This window comes from Hylobates moloch, unplaced genomic scaffold (genome assembly GCF_009828535.3).
Source record: "Hylobates moloch isolate HMO894 unplaced genomic scaffold, HMol_V3 SCAFFOLD_15, whole genome shotgun sequence".
Lineage (NCBI taxonomy): Eukaryota > Metazoa > Chordata > Mammalia > Primates > Hylobatidae > Hylobates > Hylobates moloch.
The window spans coordinates 27,782,171-27,803,779 of record NW_026652290.1 but is presented as its reverse complement, the minus strand read 5'-3'; the positions used below and the strand labels follow the sequence as shown (position 1 = coordinate 27,803,779).

Genomic DNA, 21,609 nt, shown 5'->3' with positions numbered 1-21,609 from the left:
TTTTTTGAGACAGAATCTTGCTCTGTTGCCCAGGCTGGAGTGCAATGGCACAATCTCAGCTCACTGCAACTTTCACCTCCTGGGTTCAAGCAATTCTCCTGCCTCAGCCTCACAAATAGCTGGGATTACAGGCGCGTGCCACCATGCCAATTTTTTTTTTTTTTCTTTAGAGACGGAGTTTTGCTCTTGCTGCCTAGGCTGGAGTTCAATGGCACAATCTCGGCTCACTGCAACCTCCGCCTCCCGGGTTCAGGTGATTCTCCTGACTCAGCCTCCCGAGTAGTTGAGATTACAGGTATGCGCCACCACGCCTGGCTAATTTTGTATTTTTAGTAGAGACAAGGTTTCTCCACATTGGTCAGGCTGGTCTCAAACTCTCGACCTGAGGTTATCTGCCTGCCTCAGCTTCCCAAAGTGCTGGGATTACAGGGGTGAGCCACTGCGCCTGGCCTCATGTGTTAGTTTTTAAAGGGAAATAGAGTTCTTGAAAAGTAGATGAGGCCGGGCGCGGTGGCTCATACCTGTAATCCCAGCACTTTGGGAGGCTGAGATGGGCGGATCACAAGGTCAGGAGATCGAGACCATGCTGGCTAACACGGTGAAATCCCGTCTCTACTAAAAACACACAAAAAAAATTTAGCCGGACGTGGTGGCGAGTGCCTGTAGTCCCAGCTACTAGGGAGGCTGAGACAGGAGAATGGCGTCAACCCGGGAGGCGGAGCTTGCAGTGAGCGGAGGTCACGTCACTGCACTCCAGCCTGGGTGACAGAGCAAGACTCCGTCTCAAAAAAAAAAAGTAGATGGAGATGCGACAATATGCAGAGAGACACTAAGACAGAGGGCCCAGCCATCTCAGGAGTGGGCTGGCGGACGGCACAGGAGAGATAGAGGAAGGCACAGACCTGAAACAGAGATGGCTGCACTGGGGGGAGGTGCGGAGCACAAGCCAGGTCTAGGGTGGGCGGATGTGGTCTGGACATCCTCCACCAGGGCTGACTGGCACCACTAGAGGGCACCTGCGCCTCGTGCTTGGCCATCCCAAGTGGGACTCGGGGCCAGAGCCACTACCCTGACTTATGCCTGAGGTGTGGGAGTGCTTGTTCAACGGCAGCTTGTGCCTTGGCGACTGGCTGCAGAACCTGCTGCCTTTCCCGGATGGCTAGTCCTGCCACTCACGGTTCCTTCCACTGTCACACTCGCCTGACTCTCTGGTGATGGCTGTGACAATCACCTGAGAGTTGCATGTGGCATCCCACTGTAGATCCCACTGTAAACTCCCAAGGGCTCCACAGGAGCGGGTCTCCTGATTACTGGAAATCACACAGGCTCCCTGCACCCTTATTTATTTAGCTTTCTGCGCATATCTTCTTTCTCTTCCGCTAGACTCTAAGCTTTTAATGAATAAGAATTATCAGTATCTCTTAAAATGTCCTATGAGATGAAATAATGTCTGGAATTCGCTTTAAAACCCAATGCAGCAAGAGGGAAATTCTGGGTGAAGGGAACATGAGAATTCATTATGTAATTCTCTCTACTTTTATACATCTTTAAAATTTTCTATAATTAAACTTTAATAAACATCATAGAAGCCCAACGCTTAATATCTAGTACAGGGCAGTTACAGTGAAGTCCTAGGTCTGCTCATCTGTAAAATGCATAGGTCATGCAGGATGGGGGTCCCTTCTAACTGCATCCCCTGATTCTGAGGCTCATTGTACAGTGGGCAAGCACCAGCTTGTGGGGTGAGTGCGTCTTAAGGCAAGTGTTGACCCAAGCGCCCAGGAAAAGTCCAGGAAAGTAGAATATCTGGTTCTGTTCCAGGAGCATCTCTTATCGGCTTTGGGTTTCAGTCCTTTGCATGTCCTGAGGAGGCCAGAGGAACTGCTTGGATCCACTGCTCCCATCTCCCAGGATTGTTCAGACCCTCCCTTCCAGCTGGTATTGCCACAGGGCCTGGCAGAAGAGGCTCGGCTGCCCTGAGGAGCATTTGTTTGCATATGTCCTATTGAATTCTTTCCTATAACATCCTGTACAGAAGAGCCTTTTCAGCTATTGCCTGGCAGCTATGAGGCAGAAGAGGAGGCAATTCTGGGTAAGCCTCAACAGGAGAGAGAGGCCACCCTTGCCCACGTGAAGTGGGCAGCGGGCTCAGATGGCAGCCAGGAAGGATCGGAGGCAGGCTTCTGTGATGAACCAGGGTGAGCAGCCAGGGCCGTGGGGGTTAGGGGACGGCTCTTCCAGTTACACAACATCTGAGGCGGTGTGGTGTGTGTGTTGAGGTCACAACCCAATTGTTAGCCCCAAGCACTCAGCTCTTCCTCACTGTACTCATACATTTGAGGAAACACTGTTGGACCCCATCTGCTTCAGCATGATGGCAGAAGGCAGTGGCATGGGATGAGGCCACTAATAGTGGCCCTTTGGTGCTTTAAGGTGAAACAGACTTACCAAGTGTGCTGGAGATGGTGACCGCGTGTCCTTGACTGTGGCGCTGGAGGGGACATCGAGGAGGGGCCATTTCATCTGCAGGTACTGCACAGGGAACATAAAAGAAAAAGCTGTTGGTGAGATGAGGCCTCACAAGTACCCAAAGTTTGCTGGGCTCTGCTGTTGGGGTGCCGGGGCAGGCCACCCTAGTGGCCTCATGCCCTGTACTGGGCATGTTTTCATGCCACATGCCCTGTACTGGGTCAGTTTCCAAATGATTATAACAGGGGCGAGCATATATTTACAATCACTACCACCCTCACCACGCCCTCTGTCATTTTGCGGGGGCTGGGGGGGGGGGGGCGGTCAAGAATGACAACTAAGCTGAACTTTAAGCGGTGGAGAGAACCGATCCATTCCAGCACGACCAATCAACATATTCAAAGAACCTGCTGGTGAGGCTCAAGTCCCCTCCCTATGTTGTAGTCATGGACAGGCAGGGCTGATCAAGGAAGCAGAGGCTCCCAGATGGCCATCCTGTCCCATCCATTTCCATTGCTTATGACATCCACACACAATGCTCCCTACAAAACAGCCGTCCAGAAGTATCTGGGAATGAATGAATAAAAGCCATCTGCCTGACACGGAGTCATGGGCAACATCTACCCCAATTCAAGGATGCTGAGCTTTACTTCATTATAGCGTCTCTCAACCCTGAAAAGATTACCCAGTACCCCATTCTTTCTCACGTCAGTGCAAAAAACCCAAACCAAACAGTACCTCCCCAACACACACACACACACACACACACACACACACACACACACACACACAATCTCTCTCTCTCTCTCTAGCAAGGCACAGTCCTTGCCAAGAGCCTGGAAAGAGTGAGTTGAGTGGAGCAGCAGTCAGGAATACTGGGAAGGGCCCTTCTGGGCCCCAGAGCCCTGTATGCACGGGTTCGGGCTCTTACTCTGAACCCATGGCTGTGTGACCCTGAGCGAATGATTAACAACTGTGAGTCCCAGTTTCAGCATCTGTAAGGCAAGGCTATTATCACTCACAGTACAGGTTGTTCGGAGGACTAGGGACAGTGTCACATATTGAACACAGTGCCTCGCACATGGGAGACATTTGATAAATGACGCCTATTATTTCCATAAGCAAACCATTAGTCTTTGCCAGGAGCAAAAGCGCACATGTTGTCTTAGTGTCAACACTGACAGGTTGCTTCTGGGCAGCAGACCTGCAAGCAGCCTCTTTGTAGAATTCTTGAGACTCCTTTGAGAATGAAAGCTGTAACGGAAAGTGGTGGCTCCAGGAAGTTTCACAGAAAGAAGTCTTTGGCTGGGTACAGTGGCTCATGCCTATAATCCCAGCACTTTGGGAGGCCGAGGCGGATGGATCACTTGAGGTCAGGAGTTCAAGACCAGCCTGGCCAACATGGTGAAACTTCATCTCTACTAAAAAAACAAAAAATAGCTGGGTGTGGTGGCGCATACCTGTAATCTCAACTACTCGGGAGGCTGAGGCAGGAGAATGGCTTGAGTCTGGGAGGTGGAGGTTGCAGTGAGCCAAGATCGTGCCACTGCACTACAGCCTGGACGACAGAGTGAGACTTTATCTCAAAAAAGAAAAAAAAAAGAAGCCTTTGAATCATCCCTCACTCTGGTCATGTAATATCAGGAAAAACCAATCATAATCTGGCTCTGCTGTGTACAGGAGCAGGAGGGCGATGGGAAGAGCCCCAGAAGGCCCCTTTGCTCTTCATTCACCATAAGTCTTGACCGAGACGGCAGGGACTGGGCTTTCAAAAAGGTGTCCATGGGCAGGAACAACAACTTAAGGTCACATGTGTCACAGGCCAGACTAGCACATGGGATGGGCCAAGCAGGCCTGGTGTGGGAGACCTGGTGGGAAGTGGGAATGAAGCCCCATGCATTAGGTCACTTTGTGACCTCTGTACTCCCACCCCTCAGCCCGCAAATGGGGTCTCACCTCTGTCCCTGTCCTCTGCTGACCCTATCTTCTTCCTCCCTTCCCACCACCACCCATCTCTTGTCCTACCCAGAGCCCACACACTCAACATGAATTAACTGGGATTTCAATGGCTGTGGCAAGTTAAAAGCACTGGGCAAATATTGGTATCAATAGTTAAAACTCATTTCCACTGTGAATAACATTTGTGCTATATTTGCACTTGTCAAAGCATTTTCACACACAAAACCCAGTGTAATCTTCACATCAACCGTGCAATGACAAGTAGGGGTGACTATCCCAAATTTTAAAAGGAGCTAGGCCGGGCACAGTGGCTATGCCTGTAATCCCAGCACTTTGGGAGGCCAAGGTGGGCAAATCATTTGAGGTCAAGAGTTCAAGACCAGCCTGGCCAACATGGTGAAACCCCGTCTCTTACTAAAAATACAAAAATTAGCTGGGCGTGGTGGCGCGCACCTGTAGTCCCAGCTTCTTGGGAGGCGGAGGTAGAAGAATCACTTGAACCCGGGAGGCGGAGGTTGCAGTGAACCGAGATCACATCACTGCACTCCAGCCTGGGTCACAGAGTGAGACCCTGTCTCAAAGGAAAAAAAAAAAAAAAAGGAGCTAATGGACACAAACAAAGGCTAACCCAAACGGCTTGCCCAACTTCATACAAGACAGCTGGAGCTGGAGCCTAGGTCTCTTGACTTCAAATCCCACACCTCGCACAAGACCAAGTCACGAAGCTTTTCCTAAGACTGTCTTCCTCCACTCTCCACCCGCAGCCTTTTCTTTGCTCGGATGTGTTTTCTCGCTCCTTCTCTGTCTTGCACGGGGCTGGCCACCCAGAAACAGAATGGGTTCGTGCATGTCAGCGTTCTCCTGGAGGGATGCTGAAGGTGCCCAGAGCTTGCACTTGAAGCCTAAACACCACACTAGTTTTTCTAGAAGCAACAACTTGAACATTTCTGGTTTTACAAATTAAACTACAATAACAACTATCAGGTGCTAAAGAGAAGTATCCCAAATCTATACCCCCTAATATTAAACAGGACAGATGGGTACCCTAAAATCCATCAACTCTACCAGCGTCTGCTCCCTATTTAGGGCCAAAAAGACACACATTCATTCTTGTTGGCTTACCAGGGATGTCTTTAGATCATATGGGGGTGGTCCAAAGAAATGTAAACCCTAGTTTGGGATGGTGCTAGAGTTTTGGGTCTTAAATAATCCTCTCAAGTGACCTTATAGATCGTCTGGCAGAGTTGGCTTATAGGACTGTAGCGCAGTGTTTCTCAATCTCAGCACTATGACATTTTGGGCTGGATAATTTTTTTATTGGGGGTGGTGGGCTGTCCTGTAAAGTTTAACAATGTCTTTGGCCTCTAACTATAATACTAAATGCCGATGCACTCCCATATAGATAATCAAAAATGTCTCCAGATTTTGCCAAATGTCTCCTGGGGCTGAGGGAGAGAATCCTCCCTCCCCCAACTGAGAATCACTGCTCTAGTGGCCAAGGAGCTGGTACCCAATACACTACGAGCTCCATGAGGGTTTGTCTGCCTTGGTGCTGGGGATATCAAGGGACAGGTACATTTATGTATGCTTGTATTTTGTACACACATTCAGAGTAAGGGTTTTCAGTAATAGCCACTCTTTTGGGTGTCTGACCATGTACTTGTTTTATCTATGTAACAAGAAGTCTTGGCTTCTGCTGGGAGGAGACCACACTGGCCGTGCCTACCACTGATACCTGGCCCCTTACAGACAAGTCAGGCAGTGTGAAGGAAAAGACCAGAAGGGAGAGGTGGTCCTGGGAACAGTGAGCATCTCACCGGGACTGACCCTGCTCCAGCCATGCCTGGGGTGGTGTGGGGATGGTATGCAGAGAGGGACTCACTCTGGGAGGCAGGGGTGTGGAGGATCGTCACTTCCCCTTTTCTATTTGTCTTTTTAAGATTTGGAGATGAGTGATGGAGGGAGGAGGAAGAGCTCTAAGACTTTGGAGCCCCTACAGCTTGGCCATGGATGGCCTCTGCATCACAGCTCTGAGGAAAGGACAGTAGGAGCCAGTGACACCCGTTGTAATCCTCTTCCACTGCAGTACCAGAGATTTGACGATGGCCAGGTAGTTCTGAATTCCTAGGTCAGGCCCAGCCCAACTAGAGTGGAAATAAAGTTCTTCTCTTTATTTATTTATTTTTATTTTTTATTTTTAGAGATGAGGGTCTCGCTATGTTGCCCAGGCTGGTCTTCAACGCCTGGGCTCAGGCAATCCTCCCGCCTTGCTCTCTCAAAGTGCTGGGATTACAGGTGTGAGCCACCATGCCCAGCCCATAAAGCTCTTCTTAGCTGTGAGGCCAACCCCACAATCACCCTGAGGTCAATCACTCATGGGTGGGAGCATGTCCTTGGAGAAGTGAGTGATGGCTGACTGTGCTTAGATTCTTTGCATGGTAATGGTATGTGGGCAGGTTAAAACTGCTGGTTTCTCCATGCCCAGTCTAGGCTACATTTAACTGGCTCTGCAAGGCCCAGCTCCTGACCAGTGTGTCATGGCTGGGCTTCAGCCCATAGAGAAGATGTGTACACAGGCTGGTCCAGCCACCTCCCTCCTGGGGGATGTCCACTGGACTGTAACACATTGAAATGATGATGAATGGCATCAATGCAACTGATGGCCAAGCAACAGCGATCGCTCCCACTTCTGGGGTGCTTTCTGTGGGTTAAATACTCGCTTTTGGATACTCAAAAATAGAAAGGAAAACACCAAACCCAAACGGCAGGTACTACTGTCTTCGATTTACATACATCGTGACTATCTAAGACAGGACAGATACACAGTTTTCCAATCTCACTGAATCTGAGAAACTTTTCTGGGGACTGGGGTTCTGCTACTGTGGTTCACAGTTAAGTAGATTGAGGCTGTGGTTTAAAACATATCTTTACCTCGTTAAGGAAGGATGATTCTAATCCTATTTTTACATTGTTTTCATTGGAGCAGTTGTTGCATTTTTCTCTCAGCATTTACCAAAATGGTCATGTGGTTTCTCTTATTTGACTCATTTATGAGATGTAGCAATAGATTATGATATAGCAACAGATTTTCTTACATGAAGACATTTTTGCCTTTCCCAGGTAAGCCCTATTTGGTCATGGTGGTTTGTTCCTTCTTATGCTGTATTGTGGAATGCCAGTCATGTTTTACATTTTTGACTTTTACATTCCTAAGTAAAGGTGAACAAAGTTTTCTTTTCTTTGGGTGACATCTTTATCGAGTGTTGCCATCAGTGTTCTTGTGGCTTTATTATTCAGAGGGGCTCTGCTCCTCTCTTTCTCAATGTTTTGGGCCCCTCCTTAGAGCCCTCCTTGGGGCGAGCACTTGGCCCGGAGGGCTGTTTCTACTCAATGTGGATCTCGGGAAGGGTCCCTCTGAAAGATGCTGTCACTAGAGAGCTAGAGTCCCCTTTCCTGCAGGGAGGCGGAGAATCCATCCTACAGAATCCTCGCTTTGATTGGAGCCATGGAGCAGATTAATTGCAGCTGTGCCCTGGAATTTCCCCAACACACAAATCTTCGTGATGTAAAACAGCTGGGAGGAAATCCCAGCATGCCCTGTACAGAGGCAGGACTGCCAATGAGCTACGGAGATTAACCCTCCGGCTCCCAGAAGGTAGGGAGGGCCCCGCCCCAGCCGTCCTCACCCTGTCCCACACTTGCTTAGTGTGGACAGGACTCTACAGGGCTCGGGGGAACGCCCACATTCTCCCTGTTCGCACGTTCTCACAGAAAAGCCTTTAAGCAGGGCCTGGGCAACAGAGGAAACAAAGCTTCATGTTACAGAATCCACAGCTCCCCACAGTTGCACGCAAGGAAAACAAGTCAGCTCCAAAAACTGCACAGGTGAGAAAACTCCAGCCCAGAGAACGCCTTCCGCCGCTTCTAGAGGACAGGCCCAGTAGGCAGAGAAAGCGCCCCTTGCTCCAGCCCCACAGTCTCGCCCATTTTTGGCCACTTGCCCATCAGCAGACGCAAAGGGTCCCCGTTTTGGTTACCGGTCCTTCCTGCCTCTCTGGACCCCTATGGTAAATAGTGACTTTGGGGACCTAGAGCCAGGATCCCCTTTGATAGAGAAGCAAGGGTTGCCCAGGCTTTTCGGAAGATGTAAAGTCCCAGTGCCACCCAGAACCCAAGGCTACACCCAAACTCCGGGTGCAGGCGGCTTCCCACCACAGTGACAATGACATTCTTCAAAATGCTCTCCTTGTCCTCTTAGAGGCTCTATGTAACAGGAACCTATACTATAACCGTATTATAAATGAAAAATGTGAAGAAGCGATCCGTGTCTCCCTGTCTCCATTCTGCCACCGTTGCAGTCGTTTCTCGCCTGGACTACTGCAAATCCTACCAGAGTCAGCCTTCTAAACACCAGTCACATCTCTCCCCTGCTCAAAACACTTCCCTGGTTGGTTTCTGGGGTCAAGAGATAAAGCCTCCAAACTCACCAGCAATCCCACACCACCCTCTCCTTCTGGCTTCTGCCCTTACCGCCCCCCACCCCAGCTGCACAGAGTCCTCACTGCACTCTGAACGCACCACGCTGCCCTGCTGCTCCCCGGCCTGCTACGGCCTTTACTGCATCCTTCACTTGTGGGAAACTTTAACCTCCCTTCTTCAAAACCCAGTCCTCCCAAGGTCACCCTCCTTGGCATGAGTCCTCCACGAGTCCGTCGCTCTCGAGGAGCGGCACACGGTGTTTCCACAGCACTCACCAGGCTACTCCTCCCCCTTTGCACACTCTGTCTGCCCTTGGGACTGTAAGTTCCTCAAAGGTCATGCTGCACCTCAATTCCCCACCCAGAACCCGGCAATCATGATGTGTTGAAACCCTGTCCCATGCTGTATTAATGCAGTGAGCTTAGGCCCAGTTTCCACATCTGTAATGTGGGGTTGAGCAGCCTCTCCCTGAAGCCTTTAGAGCAGGGGAGAGATGTGACTGGTGTTTAGAAGGCTGACTCTGGTGGGATTTGCAGTAGTCCAGGCGAGAAACCACTGCAACGGTGGCAGAACGGAGACAGGGAGACACGGATCGCTTCTTCACATTTTTCATCTATAATACGGTTATAGTATAGGTTCCTGTTACATAGAGCCTCTAAGAGGACAAGGAGAGCATTTTGAAGAATGTCATTGTCACTGTGGTGGGAAGCCGCCACACGGGAGCCCATTTCACTCGTGGGCAATGCCTGCTTCTCACAGTAACTGGCTTAGTTCTGCCGAGAATATGTAAACGTAGCATGGAGGCTGGGATGCCCAACTTGGCCAGTTCCTGGAGACCTGTTTCTATCTTCTGTAGGAAAGTTCACAAATGAATCTAAGTTTGAAAATACACTGACACTGAGCAATGAACTCAGGAACAGGGAGACAGAAAAGCTTTCCCAATTGGGAAAACATTTTTAGTTTTCAGCAGTCAGTAAGAGAAAACGAAAGTGTAAAGAACTTGTTCCCAAACAAGATGGATTAGACAGAGTTCCAGGGTCAAAAGTATAAAACAAGTTTTATACTCTTATCCCTTCTTTCTTAAGAATGAGTCATTTATGCCTTTGCTTAACTTTGTGGACGGCACTAAATCCCAAACACATTTTTTGTTTTACCTGAGGGTAGGTTAGATTCTTTCTTGAGGTATTGTTTTTTTTTGTTTGTTTGTTTGGTTTTTTTTTGAGATGGAGTCTCGGTCTGTCGTCCAGGCTGGAGTGCAGTGGTGCAATTATAGATCACTGCAACCTCCACCTCCTGGGCTCAAGCTCAAGCAATCCTCCCATCTCAGCCTCTCAAGTAGCTGGGACCACAGGCACGCGCCACCACGCCTGGCTAATTTTTTGTATTTTTGGTAGAGACAGGGTTTCACCATGTTGCCCTAGCTGGTCTTGAACTCCTGAGCTCAAGTGATCCGCCCACCTTCACCTCCCAATTCTGCTGGCATTACAGGGGTGAGCCACTGCACCTGGCGTGCACTGGTCTTAAACCAATGAAGTGACTGCTCTCTCTAGCACCTGTCACAGCATTTAGTCAACAAATGGTTTTAAAGCCCATGCACTGGTAGCAGAGGGGCTCCAAAAGCATTTCATGACTGAATAGTAAACTCAAAAGTAAGAGTGTGTCAATTAGGTGTCAGTTTCACCAAACACCTCTTTCCCCTGCTTTGCCCAAATGATTCTTTCGTTTCTGGATGATCTCAAACTATTCTCTTCCCCTCCCATTCCAAGGAACCTGGCAATTTTGCCTCCTAGATTTGATCAAAGGTTTGTTTTTAAAAACTGGCTCCCCCGCAGAAGCCAAGCTTTCGTTTTAGAGCACACGAGGCAAGAGATCAGGGTTCCAGGCTCTTTCTAACCTTTCTGGACTCCATCTTCTCACCTTTAAAATGGGAATATTTTACTTCATCAGCCTGAAGCAGGGGCCTGGACTAGATGGTCTCCTTTGGAAGGAAAAATCAAATGCAGCTGTTTGTCTAAACACAGAGGGCGCTGAGAGTGCCGACCGTGTTGAGGTGTTCAACAAACATGGAATCAGGGGTCCTAGCTGAACCCCACTTACAAGCTGTGTGCCTGTGTACATCACCTTTCAGAACCTCTGGTTTCCACATGTAAAATAGGAATAAGAACACCTACTGCCTGGCAGAGTGATTGTCTCACGTGTGGCTGTCACACTCAAGTGTGAGTGTTCTCTCACACTGGAGAGGACCAGGCAGAGTGTGGGGCATGCGGAGAGCTTGTAAGAAATCTGTGTTCAGTCACTAAATGTGTAAGTTATTGGTATTCTAGGAGCCTGTGACCTGCACTTTACCTGGGGAGACAGGTCTGGTTCAGTGTTGTGTTGGTAAATGCCTAACAACTGGCTCTCTAAGCAAAAAACAAAGCGTAAAACCAAAGCATTTGCTGGTAGTCATGGTATAAATACTCTCGCTGATTTCAAGGTACCACGATGAGTCACTGAAGGCTCATTGCGGAAGAGATGCTACCAATTGGCTGGGTGCCAGCTGGCTCGAGCACACCAATGCCTGTGGGCAGGAGCTGGGTTGGGGGGATGGTCTCAGATGTGTCCTGACTTGCCGGGACCGCTGGAAAGCTGAGACACACATGGTTCTCAGCTGACGTGGGCCTGCTTGAGGTCTTGATGGAGAGCCGGACACTTGGCTAGGTATGTCCCCCTGACAGCTGCATGCTCTGGAGGAGGGAAAACTCTGCTCCCAGAGCACTAGGCATAACCATTCTGTGGTGGCCCTGACCAGGGGGACCCCGGGACAGAGCCCCAGGCTTTCAAACAATGTCAAAGTTCAACTTGCTTTCGGGTCCGCAGTTCTGCAGCCTGGAGTGCTGGGCCTGCTGAGTCACAAGCTGCCTCTCCCATCGGCTGTGACATTGGGTTTGCTGGGCCTGGGCAGTGTCCGTGCTCACTGCCCAGCCACCAGTGCGCTGCAGGAAGTGTCTTCGTGGAAACTGGCTTTGGAGACCCGGTCCTCCATTCCCTGAGGTGAACCCTGCCGGGCCCCTCCCTCTGTCTCTCCCCTATCGCTGTGCGCCTGGGAATCTACTGACACGCTTCCCTCCCCTCAAGCCCTCAGGTGAGAACATCTGCCCAAGCCCCCATGGGATGCAGAGTCCACCTGCTGGCCTCTGATCAGGAGCTCAGACTGGGCTGAAAGAGCAAATGCCTTTCTCCTTCACAGCCTGCAGCCTGTTCTCCAGCCCGCACATACCCACCCACGCCACTCTGCCCCCAACTCCATTCGCCAGCATAGTAGGGCTGGTCCCATAGCCATCCCCACAGAGCTGCCTCCTCCTGGGTTACAGCTACATAGCAGCCACCATAGGGTGGTGCCATAACTGACTCAAGGGGCCCATGCTCACAGACATGGAGGTGTTTCCCAGGCTTCTGCTGCAGTGAACACCCTTGAACACTCACAATGTCGCCCATGTATGTCTATAGTGGGAGGACACATTTCCAGCTGCGAGGGGAATCACTAGGCCAAAGATATGCACACTTAAGTTCTGAGGAGTGTTATTAAATTTCTCCCAGTTGACACTGCTAACAGCAACCTGGGAGAGGGCTTATTTCCCCACACCCTTGCCCATACAAGGTTATTAAATTGTTTAAACTTTGCCAAACTGACAGGTAAAAAAGTCCCTCGCTGGAGTTTCCATTACTCTTGTAATGAATGAGGCTGCGAATTGTCCTCTGTATGGGTGATGATTTGAAGGAGGGAAAAAAGATGTGTGTGGCACAGAGGAAGTGGGGTGCACAATCTGCTGGATGGTGGGGATGGGGGAGGATGAGTATGGAGTCACTGCAGGTGAAACACAGGAGGGGTCTGTGGGTTCCTTGCAGCTGGCACAGCCTGTGCAACCTCTCCTGCACTTGATCTTCACTCAGGTGGAAGAGGCCAGAGAGAAGGAGCTGAGGCTGAGTCTGTGCGCTGTTGTGAGTGAGGAGGAGGCGGGAGGAGAGCCCAGGAAGCTGCTGGTGGGCAGCTGCCCCTTCTGGTTCTCCCCCTTTCCCTTCCCAGCATGTACACAGGCTGCTTACGTGCCCTCCCCGCCTCCCAGGTACTTCTCAGCCCCCAGAAGGGTGGCTTCTGTTCCACTCCCTCTGTCTTTGCACTCTCCTGTCTCTGTAGACACTCTCCTGTCTTTGCAAGGGCATGGATGACTTTAGAAAGAAAATAAAGGCAACTGGCTTTTGAACTGCCACATGACATGGGCAGCTCTGGGGAAGCCTCTCCTGCCTCCTGCCCTGTAGCTGCAGGTTCTGCATGCCTTCTGGGTGATTTTTTTATTGATTGATTGATATACTGGTTGTTGGATTGATTGATAGGGTCTTGCCCTGTCAGCCAGGCTGGAGTGCAGTGGCACGATTGTAGCTCACTGCAGCCTTGACTTCATGGAATCAAGCAATCCTCCCACATCAGCCTCCTGCATAGCTGGGACTACAGGCAAGCACCACACCACCCGGCTAATTTTTTTTTTTTTTTTTTGGTAGAGACAGGGTCTCACTATGTTGCCCAGGCTGGTCTCAAACTCTTGGCCTTAAGTGATCCTCCCACCTTAGCCTCCCAAAGTGCTTGGGATTATAGCTTTGAGCTACCACGCCCAGCCATTCACATTTATTGACCTGAACAAACTATCCTGGACAAACTGTTCAGTGAGAAAAGCCAATTAAATAATCTGGAAGCATAGTCACCCAAATGTTATCACTGGATTTTTAACATTTCAGGCAATTTTATTAGTTTCTTTTTCATATTTTTCTTCTTCACTTGAAATTTTTACAATCAGTATGTCTTACATCATAGCAACAGTAAGCAAAGCTATTAACACTAACCCCAGATGAATTATTTTCAATCCTGTGCCTTCAGTGTACCTAACCAGAAACCTCAAAATCCACTTTAATGCCTTTAGTTACCTCCCTCACCTGCCCTGGGCCACCCAGTTCCATGGCTTCTGGACATCTTTTGAACCCTATTCCGAGGAGGGGCCCCTGCAGCAGCCTTCTGTGTTTGCTTGAGCTCCTGCAGGCTCTCACCCAGGAGGAAGGCAGCGGGGGTGGGGGGCAACCTGCTTTGAAAGGGATGGTAGTGGGCTGCAAACCACATCGGCAGGTTGCTTTGCCTCACATTGACAAAATGTCTGTTGTCCAAGAATAGGGTAGTTGACAGAAATGAAGGGTGCTCCTGTTCTCAGTTCATCTCTTCCAGTCTACCCTTCACTTACCTCTAGAAGTATCTTTCTAAAATATAAAACTATGCTGTTTAAAGCTAGCAGGAGGCTACCCATTCTTACAGGACTGCCTACCAGATGATCAAGATGCAGTGACAGCTCTGTACAGAGCCCTCCATCAATGTTTAGTGAGTGTCTCATATAAAAGGTGGCTGTTTATATGCATGATATACCACAGGAGAGATTTTTTAAAGTACATAAATAACTAGACTATAAGCCTATAAATGACAGGTTCAGATAAGACAGGTATCGCAATGGGCAAGAATTATCGTGGAACAACTGAAAACTTCATAGAGGAGGTGGCATCTGTGCTGGGTCCTGCAGGCGGGATATACTTCTATAGTTGTTTTACTTTTTAAAGCATTCCATATTAATTATCTGATTTGATATTACTGACTCCTGGATATAAGTAAAGCAGATACTATTATGTTCATTTAAAAAATGGGAAACTGGGCCAGGCGCGGTAGCTTATGCCTGTAATCCCAGCACTTTCGGAGGCCGAGACAGGAGGATCACGAGGTCAGGAGCTCAAGACCAGCATGGCCAATATGGCGAAACCCCGTCTCTACTAAAAATACAAAAATTAGCCGGGTGTGGTGGCGGGTGCCTGTAATCCTAGCTACTTGGGAGGCTGAGGCAGGAGAACTGCTTGAATCTGGGAGGCAGAAGTTGCAGTGAGCTGAGATCACACCATTGCACTCCAGCCTGGGTGACAGAGGGAGACTCTGAATAAAAAAAAAAAAAAAAAAAAAAAAAAAAGGAAACTGAGCCTGCTGGAGGCTGTTGGATTTACTCGACACTGGCACTAGAATATAGGATGTTGGGCGTTTATGTTGTAACTCTGAGGGTACAAGGACATGATTTCTGCCTTCTAGAAACTTGTGGGTGGGAATGGGACGCACACTTGTCATCGCAGCATTTTGGGAGGCTGAGGCAGGTGGATCACTTGAGCCCAGGAGTTCAAGACCAGCCTGGGAAACAAAGTGAGATGAGACTCCGTCTCTACGAAAATACAAAAAAAATTAGCCAGGTGTGGTGGCACACGCTTGTAGTCCCAGCTACCCGGGAGGCTGAGCTGGGAGGATCGATTCAGCCCTGGAGTTCGAGGCTACAGTGAGCTGTGATTGCGCCACTGCACTCCATACTGGGTGACAGAGTGAGACTCTGTCTCTAAATAAAAAATAAACTTCCAACTGATCTCGGAATCTTGGGATAGCAAATATGGGGCACAGGAGAGGTCCCATCCCTCTGTGCTTGTGGCAGACACTGCTAGTAGACCATGGCACTCTTTCTTGCTAAAGCTGGGTAAGACCTCAGAATCTTCAACACTGAGGCAGCTACTAACAGTTGATTAAAATTGACCTGTAAGGTGCAATCTATTTATTCTCTCTGATTTACGCCAGGAGGTAGATACAGATGTTCTGTCTGGTGAGAAGGAGGGGCAGAAACCGGGTTGTAAAAGCATCTCTCCTGGCTGGCACAAAGCAGAACTCAGCTCCTAGACAGAGGTGAAGGCTTCACCAAGAATGTGACTAGATGGCAAAAACAGTCATAATTTGCAGAAAGTCCATTGACCAAAAGCAGGCCTGAGAATTCTAAAGTTTATGGACTTTCCCCTATGGGAGGAGAAGCTGGAAAGCATCCCAGGTATTGAGGAGAAAGGAAGCAGGATCTGTGTATAATCAATGGGGAACAGGAAGCGCTTATCTGGGGCCAGTGAAATACTCAACACAAAAGAACAGCCAGGCAGCCTGGAGCTGCCTTCCAACCACAGAGCTTCAAGGGTCTCTCAGAACCCTTCCCCGTGGCTCCTGCAGGCCCAGCAGCTGGCCAAAGTCAACAACTTCTGGGCACCGGGAGATGGGAAATGTCTGAGGGGGCCTCTCCATAGACGGGCAGTTCCAGGAGAGATCTCCGACCCCACAGGTGAACAAGGACACAGAAGAATAAGGGTCACACCAGCCACCTCTACACAGGGCCATTGCTCCTGATAAAGGAGCCTGAAGAACGGGTCCTGCACCCTACCCTAGTGCGTATGCAAATGTGGGTGCACATGCGGCTTACATATCTGAGGGAACAACACAATTTTCTGTCCATATTGAAGGGAGGGTGCAGGAAGTTATGATGGACAGTGGAAGGGCTGAGAAGTTCCCATCTCAGTACTATTAAACAACACCTCCTATTTTTTAGTACCTAAAATATTTACATTAATAGGCCTTAAAATATATATGTATTTTTGGCTGGGTGTGGTGGCTCACGCCTGTAAGCCCAGCACTTTGGGAGGCTCACCTGAGCCCAGGAGTTCAACACTAGCCTGGGCAACATGGTGAAACCCTGTCTCTACAAAACACAACAAAAGAAAAATGTATATATGGCCAAAAAAAATTATAAATACATATGTATGTGTGTGTATTTTTATGTATGTGTATGCACATGTATATACATATACACAATTACACATACATGTTACAGGCAAAGTTTGATATCTTGGATACTGTTGCTTACAGTGAAGCTCCATTTCTAAAAAGTGGAAAAAAGTGAATCAATTCAAAGAAAAATAATTATGTAAATAGTATAGGTGGTATGTGGCAAAGATTATGCGAGTAAGTGACATCCGGAGAATATTCTTGTTGGATTGCATGTTTGTGGCCATCTAGGGGCTAATACCAGTTGTGGATGAGGTCACCCCTAGGAATTGGAGAAAGAGGTTCTGCACACAAACTCAAAGGTCAGAGTGTCCCAGGACATACCACTATTGTCTTCCCAAATTGCTTCTCACCGAGATCTACCATCTCTCTCTTCTCACATACCTGCAGGGTCAAAACCTCAGACATCTTTTCCTCCACCTTCTTCCTCACTTTGTCATCTAGCTCATCAAGTCCTGTGTTTTTTCCATCTCAACTACCACTGTCTTGCAATGGCTCCCTAACGTTCACCTTGCCCCACACTCGTTCCTCCAGGTTGGTCACACACCCTGCTGCCCGCTGACTTTCCAGCTCACAGCCAGGCTCATTTCCTCGCTTAGATTCCCCTAAGCTCTTTGGGGATAGGCATCCAATCTTTTTTTTTTTTTTTTTTTTTAACCTGCCGCTTCAGAAAGCCATCCAGGCTGGGCACGGTGGCTGACGCCTGTAATCCCAGCACTTTGGGAAACCAAGGAGGGTGGATCACCTGAGGTCAGGAGTTCGAGACCAGCCTGGCCAACACGGTGAAACCCCGTCTCTACGAAAAGCACAAAAACTAGCCGGGCATGGTGGCGGGCGCCTGTAATCCCAGCTACTCAGGAGGCAGAGGTTGCAGTGAGCCGAAATCGCGCCACTGCACTCCAGCCTGGGTGACATGAGCGAGACTCTGTCTCAAAAAAAAAAAAAAAAAAGGCATCCAATCTTATTTGCCCTTTGGGTCCCCACGGCCTTTAGCACAGCATATCATTTGTGAGAGGGGCTTGATAACTATTGCAGGGTGTTCTAGGATTAACCAAATTAGAGGTGCAAGTCCTCTCTGGAGGTGTTGCCTCCCAGGCAGCTCTAGTGGAAATATTGTATGCAAAGGCAATTAGTGGTCACACTCCTGGGGTTGTTGCCACAGACCCTAATTTAGCTGACCTAGGGTGAGAACAGAGAAACCATCACCTTTTGGGAGAATGATGGATAGAGGGAATGGGAAGGTCCGCTGCCAGTGGGGACCCTATGAGGCAGGTAAGACTCCATTTACCTAAAGTGATCAAATAAAAAACATTTACCGATATCATATCTGCTTCTATTTTTATATTTTCCCCTACAGTTAATATATTATAAAAAAAAAACAAAACAAAAACATTCTAATCTTTTGTAGCTGGGGGCCTTGATGCTGGGATTCTTCCGTTCAGCCCTGCTGTGGAATACAGCACTTCTGAAATTCATACTCTGTTTGATATTAGTATCATTTCAGATAAGCAAATAAGTATGTGCCAAAGCCAAGGACAGGAAACTGTCTGCATAAATCTTGGATAAACAGGTTTTTTAAAAGAAAACATTTAGTGATGTGTTACCTTGTGCCAGATACTCCATGTGTTATTTCATTTAACCCCACAGCCTTATAAGTTGATGCGATTATTATCCTCATTTAACAGATGGAGGGATTAAGGTACAAAGAGGTTAACTAACTTGCCCAAGTCTATCCCAAACCCAAAAGCCAACTCTTTTTTTTTTTTTTGAGACAGAGTCTTTGTCGCCCAGGTTGGAGTGCAATGGTGCGATCTTGGCTCACTGCAACCTCCGCCTCCCGGGCTCAAGTGATTTTCCTGCCTCAGCCTCCCGAGTAACTAGGATTACAGGTGTGCACCACCACACCAGCTAATTTTTGTATTTTTAGTAGAGACAGGGTTTCACCATGTTGGCCAGGTTGGTCTCGAACTCCTGACCTCAAGTGATCCACCTGCCTCAGCCTCCCAAAGTGCTGGGATTACAGGTGTGAGCCACCACGCCCAGCCCCAAAGGCCAACTCTTTTTTTTTTTTTGAGACAGAGTCTTGCTCTGTTGCCCAGGCTGGGGTGCAATGGCACAATCTTGGTTCACTGCAACCTCCACCTCCCGGGTTCAAGCGATTCTTCCACCTCAGCCTCCCAAGTAGCTGGCATACAGGTGCACGGCACCATACCCAGCTAATTTTTGTATTTTTGTAGAGACAGGGTTTCACCATGTTAGCCAGGCTGGTCTTGAACTCTTGACCTCAAGTGATCCACCCGCCTCGGCCTCCCAAAGTGGTGGGATTACAGGCATGAGCCACCACACCTGGCCAAGGCCAACTCTTAATCCTTTCATTATGCTAGTGCTGGAAGAGAGGAAAACATACCACTCCTGCAGCCCATCCTGGCACTCCTCAGACAATGGCAGTCAGGCCCATGGGGTGAGCTGTCCCACCAAGGTCACGGAGGGCACTGGCAGAGCTTGGGATCAGAAAAATCCAGGTGTCCTGGCCTCCAGCTACAGAAGAGCTATGATGGATCGGGTTATTTTTTTTACAACACATAAACATAAAAATAATTGGAAGGGGATGAAATGCTAATGTAAGCAAATCAATATTATAAATACCAATCTGAGAAGTCATAAAACAGAACAAAGGAATATTTGTATTATTGAAAGTTTCAATATGGGTAAGTCGGAAGGCGCGCAGAGCATGCTCAACAGCTCCACACTGCCCCCTGGTGGTTCCCAAGTGCCCACCGGAAGCATGCTGGGCCAATGACAGCGGGAAACAAAGGCCCTGGACAAGGATACCTGCTGCACTGAAAACCCCAGGAGCCGGTGACCTCGTGAGCCAGACAACAAAGATCCTTCTGGGCTGGGCACCAAGCTGTCAAGGAAAATCTCTGGGTTCCACTCCCATTTGTTTGCAGAATTTGAGATAAAGAAGTTATGAACTCAGTAATGAGTTAACTACTTTTAGTCTCTCATGTTGGCAGTGGCCTTTTCCCTCTTTAATTACCACAGGCACTTTTTAATACGCTGTTGGTGGGAAAGTAAATTAGTAAATCCTGTCTTGTGCAATTTGGAAGTATGTATCAAGTCTTCTGAAGGCTTACTGTCTCTAGGAATGCATCCTAAGGAAATAATTAAGGATGCAAGCAAAATATAGCTGCAAGGATGTTCACTGAAGAGCTGTTTATAATAGCTGAAAGATATTAAATGCCTTATGCTACAATTATGATATCTGAATTTATGTAGTAGGTGGTTATTTACAGAAACAGAAGGGTGTTTACACTGTTAAGTGAAAAAGCAAGATACAAAACATGTATTTCCACCTGTGTAATGGGGAGTGCTTAAAAAAAGAAAAAACATGTATTGAATCCTACTTTTGTAAAACAGGTATCTTTATGTATGTGTTGAGAAATCTGGAAGAATATACATTAAGAGGTGAGTTAAACTTATCTCTCTGGGCGACAAGATTATGGGTGTTTTTATTTATTCTTTTGGCTAAACATACATTGATTTTAAAAGGTAAATGCAAATATATGCAATGGGAATCACTTTTTAATTAAAAAAATTTAAATATATAAAAACACTCAGAAAAAAAAAAACAAAACCCCAGTAAAGTCTATATTCAAATCTTCAGCCTCTCATTCCTGAACTTCTGAGTGCTATTTTCTTTTGAATGGGGTCTTGCCCCTGACAACCTTCCCAACCATTCCCATTAGGGCCTGGAAAAACGCGACCTCAGCCATTTGGAACCCTTCAATGGTTCCTGGGCAACATACATTGGGGCCAGTAAGTGCTATGACTGCCAGCTGCACGAGTCCTTCCTTGGCTGAGGAAGGGTCCACTCTACAGCCCCGCCCTGGACATGCTCCTCCACTCTTTCCCTTCCAGAGGGATTCCCCGCTGGGGGAAGGTCTGGGCGCCAATTCAACCAGAGGAGACAACCCAGTCTGCTAGTTCTCAGATCTCACTGGCATCAGGGCTGCTGGGAGGAGCTTTAAAAACACTGATTCCTGTCTGCCTTCCCCATTATGATTTAACTCTTCCAGGGTGGGGCTTAAGCATCTACTTTTTTTTTTTTTTTTTTTTTTTTTAGCTCTCAGGTAATGCTAATGTGAGGTCAGAGTGGTCCCCAAATGCTCACACCTACCCCTGCATAACTTTCTGCAGTTTCTACCCATTGTTTGGGCTTCTCTTTCAAAGATGACCTTTCTGGATCTATGGTCCTGTCTCTTTTACACTCTTCTTTCACAGCCCAGAGCAAGCATCCACCCACTTACCCATTAAACACTGTTTAGTGCTACTGTGTGCCAGGTTCATGGTTCTCCCTTATCTAAATCCTTGCCTAGAATACATATCTTCATTCCAGTGGATCCATTATAAGGCTCAAGGTGGAAGTTTCTGGTAAAAATGGAGACTCTATAACCTGAGAGCAGCCCTCATAAATTAGCCATCAGAAAGTGAGACAGGAAATGCCCGCACAAGTTTCCTGATGGTTTATTGGACAAATTCACTATCATAACCCATATGCCATAAACATTCCTAATGGTGTTAGCACATTACATGCCTTCTTTCTGGGTTGGGAGAGGGGCTGCAACGCATTCCCCCAACTCTCCAATCAAATCCAGGGCTTGGTCTTTATGGAATTTCAAGCATCCAGGCTAGGCTAGTTGGGTTGGGGAGGAGGGTACATTTCAGAGCACAAAGGCTCTAAAAACATTTCTCAAATCCCCTGTCATTTCCTGAGTGACCCAGTAGAACACCAGTTCTAGGCATAGCCTGTGCATGAAGTTGGTTACAGAACTTAACTTTCACAAGCAGCTGTTTGAGGACCGAGACTGGGTGGTGATCAGGTCTTGTTCAGGCCTGATGATGACCTGAAAATTCCACATCTTTGCCACTTCCTTCCTGAGCCCCCGGTTCCTATCCAGACTCTGAAACCCAATCGCTGACCAGGTCACAACTCCATCTCA

The 21,609-nt window shown here is 48.2% G+C and overlaps 1 protein-coding gene across 2 annotated transcripts in view; it reads right to left on the bottom strand.

Annotated features, from left to right (window-relative positions):
* TCF7L1 (transcription factor 7 like 1) overlaps positions 1 to 21,609 on the bottom strand; it is a 176,429-nt gene that overhangs the window by 21,849 nt on the left and 132,971 nt on the right. For both annotated transcript variants that reach the window (XM_058428793.1, XM_032177768.2), the window contains exon 4: positions 2,449 to 2,532. In XM_058428793.1, coding sequence (XP_058284776.1) covers positions 2,449 to 2,532 — 84 coding nt within the window. The remainder of the gene's footprint in view (positions 1 to 2,448; positions 2,533 to 21,609) is intronic.